This window comes from Haliotis rufescens, unplaced genomic scaffold (genome assembly GCF_023055435.1).
Source record: "Haliotis rufescens isolate VD_foot unplaced genomic scaffold, xgHalRufe1.0.p SCAF_64, whole genome shotgun sequence".
NCBI lineage: Eukaryota > Metazoa > Mollusca > Gastropoda > Lepetellida > Haliotidae > Haliotis > Haliotis rufescens.
The window spans coordinates 1,684,611-1,697,370 of record NW_025964355.1 but is presented as its reverse complement, the minus strand read 5'-3'; the positions used below and the strand labels follow the sequence as shown (position 1 = coordinate 1,697,370).

The following is a 12,760-nucleotide window of genomic DNA, read 5'->3' as shown; positions in this document are numbered from 1 at the left end:
TATTACGGAGATTGCAATAGGGTAATATCAGAAGATATTCCATACAATACTGAATCCAAGTAATATCCTTTATGAATTAGTACTGTTATTACGGAGATTGCAATAGGGTAATATCAGAAGATATTCCATACAATACTGAATCCAAGTAATATCCTTTATGAATTAGTACTGTTATTACGGAGACTGCAATAGGGTAATATCAGAAGATATTCCATACAATACTGAATCCAAGTAATATCCTTTATGAATTAGTACTGTTATTACGGAGATTGCAATAGGGTAATATCAGAAGATATTCCATACAATACTGAATCCAAGTAATATCCTTTATGAATTAGTACTGTTATTACGGAGATTGCAATAGGGTAATATCAGAAGATATTCCATACAATACTGAATCCAAGTAATATCCTTTATGAATTAGTGCTGTTATTACGGAGATTGCAATAGGGTAATATCAGAAGATATTCCATACAATACTGAATCCAAGTAATATCCTTTATGAATTAGTACTGTTATTACGGAGATTGCAATAGGGTAATATCAGAAGATATTCCATACAATACTGAATCCAAGTAATATCCTTTATGAATTAGTACTGTTATTACGGAGATTGCAATAGGGTAATATCAGAAGATATTCCATACAATACTGAATCCAAGTAATATCCTTTATGAATTAGTACTGTTATTACGGAGATTGCAATAGGGTAATATCAGAAGATATTCCATACAATACTGAATCCAAGTAATATCCTTTATGAATTAGTACTGTTATTACGGAGATTACAATAGGGACATGAAAAAAAGAAGCAATGTGTAGGTTCCTCATAGTGAGTGAGTGAGTTACAATGTACCGTCAAATCGGAATTATTTCAGCCCTACAACGACGAGAACAAGTTATATAGTTTATATATATAGTTGTGTCATCGATACAAAGTTATTTTTAAAAACAAATTTGTCAAACATATTTTATCATAACAGTATTATGTACAACTGTTTAAAAGACGGGCCTTAAGCCACCAGTAACCAAAGCTGGGCCACCTATTTCGGGATCATGGAGACTTACGGTGACAGCTTCCTGCAAGATGCTCCATCAGGATTTACGTCATCACTTTTGCTACTGGTGGTTGCGCACAATACTAACCAAAATTAAACACTACTCAGCAATGAGTTGTCTTAAAACTCTGGTTCATGACAGTTGTATTGTTGTAGGATAGGAATTACATGTCACACGGGAAGGCAAATATTTTGCGGTACTTCTTAAACCCTCTTAAACAGAGCCTTCAATAATCTTTGTTGATAACACAGATCTTTCAAATTTACTATTTGTTAATGTGAATGCCATCCAATTGCAAAGTCCACACAGTCAAGCAAAATATGCTTGACGGTGAACTCTTCATCACAGGGAAGGCCCTGTCCAGGAGGTTAAAGTACCGTAAAAATAAACACAGGTTCGTCCTCATATGTTCAGAGCTGATAAACCGACTGTGGCCAAAACGAAATCGTCGCCAAACTACCTCATCATGTCTTGACTCATACGCTAAGGAGGTATGACCGATTGCTGTTTACAGTTTATGAGTGAGTGAGTGAGTTGGGTTTAACGCCGCTTATAACATTAGTCCAGTTATATCAGGGTGTGTCAGCTTAATGTAGGAGGAAAGCCCGAAGTGATGCAGGTCTCAGACGTTTACCACTTCGGTGAAACCCACGAGCACGGGTATGGTGCTGACAAACCTAGAAACATAATCGGGGCGAATCGGGATTCGAACCCACAATCATAGGTTTCTGGCGTGCCCAAGGGATGCAACTCTGCACAGCGAATCGCGGCGCCTTAGACGATTGGGCCACCCGTGCCCCCTTTCAGTTTATGATGTTTATTGATTCCTATCTGGGTGACCCATCCTTTTTGCATAAGATCCCGAGTATAACTCTTGATGGTTGATTTGAAATCACTGACGGTTTGTCAAGAGCTGCTTTACCTTGAAATTTGATTATTAAAAACAACAAAAGCAGATGACAATAAAACCGATCGCCCAAACACATCATGGCAACGGCCATGGTAACCCGATGCACGTGAGTTCCGTGCAAATTGAAATGCACATGCGTTCCTCCATTTCTTGCCCTATAAAAATCAACCCAGATCGGATAACATTCATGAGTTAATAATTAAATTTTCGTTGTGTTCATGGAAATTCCTGCATTCTGATTAGCTGAATTGGTCACGTGTTATTGCATTCATTTCCCAATGAATGTAAATAATTAAGCCACGCCTACCGCGGCGCACTACTTTTATTACTGCGGAATGTCGGGGAATCCCAATATTACAGTCGAGGGAATTCCCTTTCTGGTCACGTGTATCGTCATGCTCAGGACATTTAGCGACTTTCATGCATATTCATTGTCCAAACTACCTTTTGAAACCGAAGGCCGGGAATGAATGAAAAAGCAAACGTGCAGGCTCGCTCGCCTGTTTTTTTCCCGCTCGCCTCAGTTCAACTTCATGTGTTCGGGTTTCATTTCTAACTAGCATTTCTCTAACTGTGTTTTACCGTAATCAGGGAAGTAATGTTTGAATCATCCAGTAAATGACCATGTTATTTGAAACAGCCGCCTTCTCTCGGACATATTTCTTCCGGTTTGTTACAGTCTGACTGTCGCAGTTCTTTTCGCCTCTTGCCTTAATTGACAGGTCCAATGAACATTGTTTTAATCCCTCTCTCCTTTGATTCATTTGGCTACTGACTGTGTAGGCGTGTCAAGTTATGTGCATAAATTAAACGATCACCTGATTCATGTCACGCCCCTGTATGTATTCCTACACCTGGAATGTTTATCAATGTCGTCATTTTTGTCTGTTTTGATATATGCAACTGTTTTGGGTTAAACTATTGTAGATAAAACATGTTTTACGTTGTCGAATTTAATTATAAGCATTGACTGTATATTTTTTTCGGTTCATGGCTACGCGGATTCATACAGTTTGCAAATCGGTTTTTCGATTCATACCTCAATGAACCGAAAAAAATACACAGTCAATACTTAATTGAATTGCTACCACATGCCAAGATTGTCAGGAAATCAGCGACACAAAGCCCTTGGCCGACTGCAAGCTGGACAAACCGCCCGGCAAGTAGCCAATGCTTTTCAAGTCCACGTCAGGACCATATACAGGCTCCAGTAACGGTACCAGACCACCAACACTACAGGTGCGTCCACGATTGACGAGCAGATACCTCCACTGTCACAGGCCACACCGAGGACCTATTCTGACACAACGTCATCGCCGGGACCGTCTTCAGTGGGCAACACTGCACCAGCATTGGTGCCACCAGCAGTGGAGAAGAGTCCTCTTCTCAGACGAGAGCCGTTACTGTATCTCAACAGCAGATGGCAGAGAGAGAAACGCTATTGGGATGCATATGTTGTTGAGAGAGACTCGTTGGGTGAGCCGAGCATCATGATGTGGGATGGAATTGGTCCTGTACCTAGAGTCGGCCCGGACATCGGTCCAGGGAGAGGCAATGGTGTCACTGTAGCTCGGTACATTGATCAAATCTTGAGACCACACACCATACCTCATTTGGCACGTTGCCGCAACCACGAGTTTCAGCATGATAACGTCCGTGCCCACACTGCGAGGGCAACAAGAGACTTCCTCCAGCAGAATGGCATCAGAACCATGCAGTGGCCTGCCCTCAGTCCCGATTTAAATCCAATTGGGTACCTGTGGGACGAGATGATTCAAAGACGGCTGAATGACGTCCGACCAAGGCCGACAACTGCAGCTGAACTGCGTCAGGCGTTCCTCAGAGTGTGGGCTCAAGTGCCTATGGCCTTCATCAACCGCCTCATCCATTCCATGTATCGACGTTGCACGAGAGTCATCAATGCACATGGCGGATTCACTTTAAGAACATTTGACACTTTAATTTCAACATTGGTGATCGGTTTTGCCAAGTTTCATCTTTTTAATCTGTCTCAAAGAATGTTAACAGTGTTTGGACAAATAAGGTTTCTCATATACCCATCCATGGTGACGTTTGTTTTGTATTTCAGTATATAAAGCAATGTTCCAAACATGAACCAGGTAAATGTTTCAGAAGCTGATAATGAATGTTGTCGGCTCCTGCTGCAGTATCATGACCTCGCCCCAGGGCAGTACCTAATTAATGGATTGCAAGTGTTTCGTTGTTGCCCTCAGAGTTAAAATTCATTTGTATCTTTTCCTGTTGTTTTTGAAATCTCTGAAACTGAGGGATGTAATTAGATGACAAGGAATGATTTGCTGAAGTTTCGCCAAGTTTGTTGGCAATTTCAGATTTAGTGGTAACAGTGTGTGTGAGTTTTGATACATACTTCCTTCAGGATTGACGTTTATTTTGCTTTAAAGTAATTTAAAGTGATTTAAACTCTATTGGGGTTGTTTACGGTAGTATGTCGACGGAAATATTTCTCAGCTCTTCCTATTTGTTCTGTCTTGTCTACAACATTATCAAACCATGGCTTACGTATTTGAGAGTTTGCAGAGGACTAAGGAATGTTTTCGTTTCCAATAACATTTGATTGGTCTGAACATAGTTGTATAGGATCAGAAACATTCCTGAAATTATCGGCTGTTTGGAATAAAATTCTATTGGCCTTTGTTAAGTTCAACCTTGTTGAATGTGGTCCATAGATGTAGGTATTGTTGGAAATTTGTCACTTCCACGAAGGTGATCATGGACCGACCGTTCAAATTATTTTAAAATATTTAAATCTGTAAGTGAAAGATCAAGGGCAGAGTAGGTGCCAGTGGCAGGATGAAGACAGGTATTAGAACCATCATTGAAGATGCATAGATCATTATTTGAGATCAATTCTTATAGACTTATCCCTTATTATTTGTATCAGTACTCCTCCATTGGGGATTATGACCGTTTAAATCGCCCATGATGATACAGGGCTTCGAGAGCTGATCCTACAAAGTCTGAAGATCTGCTTGACGGATAGATGAGGAAGGTGGAAGATACAGTGAACACAGTGTAAACACTATGTTCAAAGTAACACGGACAGCAACGGCTTGTAGAGTCGTGTTGAGTGGAACAGGGCTATGGATAATGTCCTGCTTCACCAGGATAGAAGAACATCCTTGTTTTATGATTCAAAAGGGTTTCTGGGATACGAAATCGATTCTTAGTGGTAATGCTAACAGAACTTGCACTGTTAATCCAAATATCCTGAAATGTTATTTATTTCGGAATCCTAAAGATTTGCATCATTACGACTTAACTAATGCAAAGGATAAACAGAACGTATTGTATTGATTGACCCGTGAAGATCCGGGGTAGAATAGGTCTTCAGCAACCCATATTTGCTGTAAAAGGCGACTATGCTTGTCGTTAAAGGCGACTAACGGGATCGTGTGGTCAGGCTCGTTTGATGCATGTCATCGTATCATGATGTCAATCACTAGATTGTCGAGTCAAGACGCGATTATTTACAGACCACCGTCACACATCTGGAATACTGTTAAACAACATACAAAACAACAACAAAAAGACTGAAAATCTGCTTGCTCATTATGTACTGGTACCAAAACAGTGTCCCATTATGTTTCTATGTATGAAATGATATTAGACGCATTTCCAAGTATTTGTAATTGAGAGATATTGACTAAAGCCATTACAGCTTGTTTTCCGATCCATATTCTTCTTGAATATAGATATGTGCAAACCATAAGTGAAATTAACAAACAAATGAATTAACAATATTGCTAAAAATAATCTGAGTAATCTCGTTCCGCGTATGCAGTTAAAAAAAATATGCTGTGAGACTTCGCTTTCCAGTGCGTTCTTTCTTCCAGCTAGTATCCGCGTTTGAAGTCTATCACCAGATCATGTTAAGCATTCTGGAAGGTTGGCTGGTTATGTAAAGGTGCTTATAAATAATAAATAACATAAATAAGTGCTCCTGAAAACATAAAGAGCCCGTGAGACCTGGCTCAGGTTGAGTTAAATTAAATATGTTTAACTATGTCTCAACCTCTAAACAACATGCATTGACATTCATCTAATTAAACCTGCTTGGGAGACACTCTGTGTATTCCATGCACCAGCGCTATCGGTGTACCGACTGATCTGTTAAATCGATAGCTACGACGTGAGAGGAATAGAATGAAAGAGAGAGATTGTGATGACAAAAGTTACATATAGCATTCTAGGTCTTGTAATACTGTCACAATTGATTATCGATGTGAATTGAATCTTTGTCAAATGCACGTCTCTAGAAGGAGCCATTCCAAGATGATTACCCAATGTGTATTGTATTAATAATATTTCCGGCGGTATCAAGGTAACAATCAGTAAAACTGGCCCGGGTAATGTGGCCCGGAAATACTTCAATTTAATTAGCGTTTGTTTGCTAGGTTCCTTTGAACATTATGAAAATACCTTGAACGAAAGATGCGCCATTGATCATAGGACCTACAAGTAATAATGAAGACACAGAACCTTAGATCAAAGAACAAAAGGTTACTTAGTTATGACAAAACACCCGAGATCAAGGAACGACAAAAGGTAGGACTACTGATGTCACAACATCTAAGATCAAAGAACAACAAAGAAGTAAGGATAGTATTTATGGATGAACAACTTCTTTATTACAATTAAGAGCGACGTTTCGGTGTAGGTTCAAGCACATGCTTGATAATGGTGTTAGAAATCCTATCCTTACTTAGTACTCCAACTTCTTAAGGCCTATCAGAGAAGTAAGAACAAAGAAGTTGGATTATTGATGAAGCAACATCTGAGACAAAGGTCTATCGGTATAAGTGAGTGAGTTATATCACGGCGTGTCAGCTTGATGTGGGATGAAAGCCCGCAGTGATGCAGGTATCAGACGTTTACCACGGGTATGGTGCTGACAAACCTAGCAACATATTCGGGGCGAACCAAATTCGAACCCACAATCATAGGTTTCTGGCTCGCCCAAGGGACGCAACTCTGCACAGCGAATTGCGGCGCCTTAGATGACTGGGCCACCCGTGCCCCCACAAGGAGTAAGAGTAATGATACGACTAAAGAGTAACTGAGTCGATATGGTTTACCCGAAGCTACTTAACAATCTTCAAGAAATGGCACAAAGGGGATGACCACAAATGGGCGTCAAACATTGTACCATATGGTGAATCGGGCCTTAACCACTGGGTTTATCTATAACCAATGCATCAAGTGAATGAACATATTCAAGCTTTGCTATGTACATACGTCCAAGTAGTTTAGAGACAAATGTAATTAATACAGTGGCAAGTCTAAATACAGTATTACAATTATTGTTACATGTTTTGAGAAGGCAACGGAGGCATGTAAATTATCGTTTCTGGACCAGACAAACCAATGATTGATATAATGAGCATCATCCACGTTGTCGGTTTGCGATGCCACGCAATCAACGAAGTCACTACTCGAGCCATGTGTGACACAATTTGATGGAACGTGTCTGTTTCTTGTGTATTGGTTGTTTTGGTTGTACTAACTAACTTATATCACGGCGTGTCAGCCTAATGTGGGAGAAAAGACCGAAGTGATGCAGGTCTTAGACGTTTACCACTTCGGTGAAATCCACGAGCACGGGTATGGTGCTGACAAACCTAGAAACATAATCGGGGCGAACCAGTGATAAACATCTAAGACCTGCATCTCTACGGGTTTTCCTCTCACCTAAAGCTGACACGCGGGGGCATAACTGAAGTACTGTTCTCACACACTCACTCACTCACTCACTCGCGTTAATGGTTTATTTATTATTGCAATATTCAAGGATGACGACAAATCAAATAGAGAACGCATTAGATGTTCACATACATATAAATAAAAAAGATCTTTCTAATATAACCATCGCAAAACAAACATGACTTACAGAGGAAAGTTTTCAGTGTACATATCGATAAAGTAATGAAAAATACTATTGTCGCAAAGGTTTTTATCCAGCAAAAACAATTACTTACCAATTATCCATAGAATTGTGTACAACGTGGCCATGGCGTTCTCAGTCTGAATAAGTAAACAAGGCTAGTGAATAAGTAAAAAAGACATTCAGACTCGATGTCGAGACAGCTTCTCACAAAGACAACATTTGAGATTACGAGACAGAATTGATCCCTTGTACCCAGCCGAAATTAGGAATAGCACAGTCATTCTTTTGGTCCAGACTAATACCCCGCTCACATGCACCTGTTTACATATGTGTGAGTATCATAACAAACATGTGCAAATATACACACGTGTGTACACTTGTCATGTGAACGCGTTTACTCATGTGTGTATATTTACAGCAGGAGCAAATATACATCATGTCTTGACCAGGTGCAAAAGTAAAATTGCATATGTGTTTTATTGCACTGTATGTAAATATTGTCATGTAAACGCATAGTAAAATATACACATGTGTTTTATTGCACTGTATGTTTATATTGTCATGTGAACGCATAGTAAAATATACACATGTGTTTTATTGCACTGTATGTATATATTGTCATATGAACGCGTAGTAAATATACACATGTGCATTTACTTGTGAAAAGGGACAGAGTTGCAGATTAATTGTTACGCACTTGTAACATTACACCGGAAATGGTCTGGACACCAGTGTCATCATTTCTATTTATAGATGTCTACAGACCATACCACTTGGTATTTTAAGTTGGTTGGTTAGTATATACAGATACTACCAACAGAATACTTACTTTGCTAATCTGAACAAAATAAAAAACTGCAAGGACAATTGGTTTATCTTGAAAGATTTTGTTTGTTGGTTGTTTTACGCCGCACTCAGCAATATTCCAGCTATATGACGACAGTCCGTAAATGATCGAGTCTGGACTAGACAATCCAGTGATTGATATCATGAACATCGATCCACGCAATTGGGATCGATAACATGTATAAACCAAGTCGGCGAGCCACCCGATCCCGTTAGTCGCCTTTTGCAAAAAGCATAGTCGCCTTTTACGGCAAGCATTGGTTGCTGGAGACCTATTCTCTTTATGTACATGTATGCTGAACACAACATGTCAGAGAACATGAGTGTTATGGGGAATGATTTTTGTCGTGAAGACCGCGTGAAGATATTTCATAAAATATCAAAAAAAGTATTCATGATGCCAACCATGTTTTGTTCAATGTAGAATCCCGGAAAATAGATAGTATTTTGTTTAGTGGGCTCAGTTCTCTGAAGATAGAGCTGATCAATAAATAAAACTTGTTTCTGATAGGAGAATTTACTTAGAGCTATGTCTGTCAAAACATAGTGCATGTATCTGGTTCCTGTACAGTTACAGAATTGTTGTCGTCGTTGTTTTGTAAACCACGTTTCTTAAGAACGAGTCATAAAACAGTCATCCACAAATGAATTTCTTTGATATCTTTATATCCACAAGGGTTATACTATCCTAAGCATGAATATATTATGAAGGAATGCAGTAAACCGGATTTAATCTGACACTTTGGGGATGTGCAAAAGTTCCTTCCTTAGTAACGGTTTCTATGTTTTTCAGTAGCTATTGTTAGTCGCCTAGCTGAAATAATAATGTTTTTTTAAAAATTGCATCTTTGTTAACATTTATTGCCCCGATTGAATAACTGATGAAATTGTCGCACGCAGTGATGGAGCTTATGCTCACATGTGATGATGTCTATTTAGCTGTTGATGAATTACTTTCGTATTGAATTTTGAAGTTGAATCATATTCAGCAATTGAAATTCCATATCGATCTATTTTTCGAAAAGCCACCCTGTCGCTCCCCGGTTCATCAATAGCGTGAAATGAAGATGGAGGATATGTATCCTGCTAATTTGTACTTGTACCTGCCGGCTTGATATTAATGTAAACCTAGAATTAATCATATCTGTCAGTGTATCTTGTCTCACACAGTAGACAAAAAATACCTACTTGTGATACTGCTCAGGTCCTGTCACCCAACAAAGTTCCAGTCGGCTGTATGCAGTAAAACACGTTCTCTAATACTTTCGCTCCGATCCACCAACTTGCACTGTGACTTAATCTCACAGATGGAATACGAGCAGTCAGAAAAGAGATCTATTCCCTAAAGACATTTCCGCGCTTTGTCTCGCAATATACGTAACTCAGGAATGGTTTCCAGCTCGTGTTTAATTAAAGTAAGGGCAGTGATGTCGGCCTAACGGTGAGTGAGTTAAAAATCGGCATTATTTCAGCCATAGAGCGACGAGACCAAGTTAATATATTCACAATTGAGTCTTTTATGCAAAGTTATATTTAAAAACAATTTCTGAAACATATTTGAACATAACAATATCATGTATACAGTTTTATAACACGGGCTATAGACCACCAGTGACCAAAGTTAGGCCACCTCGCTGGAGTTGATGCTTCCTGCATGATACCCCAGCAGGATTTACGTCATCAATTTAGCCAATGGTGGCTGTGCACAATACTAGCCAATGTTAAAAAATACTCAGCAATGACTTGGCTTAAAAACACTGATTGATGATAGTTACATCGATTATGACAGGGGGACAATATTTTTACGAAACTTTAACCTCCTGGACAGAGCCTTCAATAATGTCAGATGATAATAGCATCACGCCAAATGTAAAAACAAGCATTTAATAATTCACATGCATAATGAAAATTTATTATACAGACCAATTTCTTTCAAGTGATAATGAGATGCCCGCTGACACTGGAAAAGAGATCTTCAGATTTACACTTTTATAATGTGAAAACCTTGCGATTGCAAAGTCCACAAAATAGGTGAGCTAGCTAGGCGAGGTAGCCGCTACTGACTAAAGATTTCGCTCGACACGCCGAAGGCCCGGATTCGGTTCCCAACATGAATGAAGCCCAGTTCTTGTGTCTGATAGATTCCAATAATTTATGGACGTATACACGTAAACACTGGGGTGGACACTCTGTAATAACTATAATAAGTTCCCAGACTGCTTAACATTTACGTCATTAACATGACAAAATGTAGACAAGGTGATAATCAGTGATAATGATCAGCACAATAATGCAATTCAAACTCCTCGCTAATAGTTTCTGGTGCTCGTGGAATTGAACAGGGTGGTTAGCTTTGATATGTGGCACTTTAGGTTTAGGATGCGGGACTTAATCTCAATGTCGGTGTTGATTTTGTTGATGGTTCTGTACTGCTTGACGTTACAGAAATGAGTGTCAACCAAGCGAAGTGCCATATCAAATCGGGCCAGACTCAGTTTTTCAAGGCGAGGCTATCTGTACGACCACTGCATCGAGTCTATGTGCAGTGTGTTGAGAGGGTCAGCAACCCTGCAGAGGCCTTCGCTTGAATGAGGTCGGCTGGCCTGAAAAGTGAAACAGAAGGCTTTCTTTTTGATGCTCAGGACCAGTTACTTCCAACTCAAAACCTTCAATGTGTAATTTTGCATCAAAATGTAGATATGAAATGTAGATTATGCAATGAACTTAATGAGACTGTCCAACACATTGTTAGTGGATGCCAGCTTTGGCACAGACACAGTATCTTAAGCGACATGATGGCGTGCCTCGAACCTCGAGAACAATGTATATATCGTAAAGAACTCTCAACGAAGGACAGTGAAATATTCGCAATATATATACCGATGAGTAAAAAGTAACCATTTTCAGTACTACAACGACGGGTTTTTGACGACCAGCAACCACCATAACTGGGGATCAGGTGAACTTACAGTACCTGTGCTTCTTTCATGATGTCAAAGCTGAAGTTTTGTCATCACACTGGTTACGTATGTCTGTACGTAATACTAGCACTAAATTAATATATTTCAAATACACTCAGGCATACAATTCTTGATTGATTTCTGATTGTTAGGTCTTCCGTGTCACTATGAAGAGGACAACAACTTTACAATACTTTCTCCATCCCCTGAATGCCACTCCTTTGGTAAACGACTGTACTGTCCCAGAAATATCCTTCTAATATTTACCACATATTTATACAAAAAACATCATTCTTCTTTTAAAGTGAGTGAGTGAGTTTTAACATTATTCCAGTTATATTACAGCGTGTCAGCTTAATGTGGGAGGAAAGCCCGAAGTGATGCAGGTCTCAGACGTTTACCACTTCGGTGAAACCAACGAGCACGGATATGGTGCTGACAAACCTAGAAACATAATCGGGGCGAACCGGGATTCGAACCCACAATCAGAGGTTTCTGAACATTTATAGGAAAATCTTCACGATGCCTTGATTTACAACCCAAATAGGTGAAACGCTTTTTTTTATTCCATGCAGTTTTTATACCTACTTCGGTGTTTCACTTTGTTTGAATTAATGTTTTGATATATGCTTTGATCTAAGGTTTTGAGTCAGAGAGGGGCATCAGAAGTGGAGCGACAGACTTTTCAAAGCTGCTTCAGCAGCTGGATTAGCCTTTGTGTCACCCCGACTCGTGAAGATCCGGGGTAGAATAGGTCTTCAGCAACCCATGCTTGCCGTAAAAGGCGACTATGCTTGTCGTAAAAGGTGACTACCGGGATCGGGTGGTCAGACTCGATTATTTACAGACCGCCGTCATATAGCTGGAATATTGCTGAGTGCGGCGTAAAACAACAAACCAAACCAAAAAAACCTTGTGTCACCCACTATGCAAAGACGGCTTGGTAACCAACGATGTTGAACAGACCAGTAGAGACGTCATTCTACAATTTGAAAATATCAAGCACCTCCTGGTGGTTTGAAGATATTTCGTTAAGTGCCTGAAGACACAAAAGACAAT

The 12,760-nt window shown here is 39.6% G+C and overlaps 1 protein-coding gene across 1 annotated transcript in view; it reads right to left on the bottom strand.

Annotated features, from left to right (window-relative positions):
- Nucleotides 1-10,017, bottom strand: part of LOC124151717 — a 38,205-nt gene extending 28,188 nt beyond the window's left edge. The window contains exons 1-2 of the mRNA XM_046524313.2: nt 9,930-10,017; nt 7,987-8,032 (exon numbers count right to left, since the gene is read on the bottom strand). Coding sequence (XP_046380269.2) covers nt 7,987-8,020 — 34 coding nt within the window. The 5' untranslated portion in view covers nt 8,021-8,032; nt 9,930-10,017. The remainder of the gene's footprint in view (nt 1-7,986; nt 8,033-9,929) is intronic.
- Between the last annotated feature and the right edge of the window lie 2,743 nt (nt 10,018-12,760).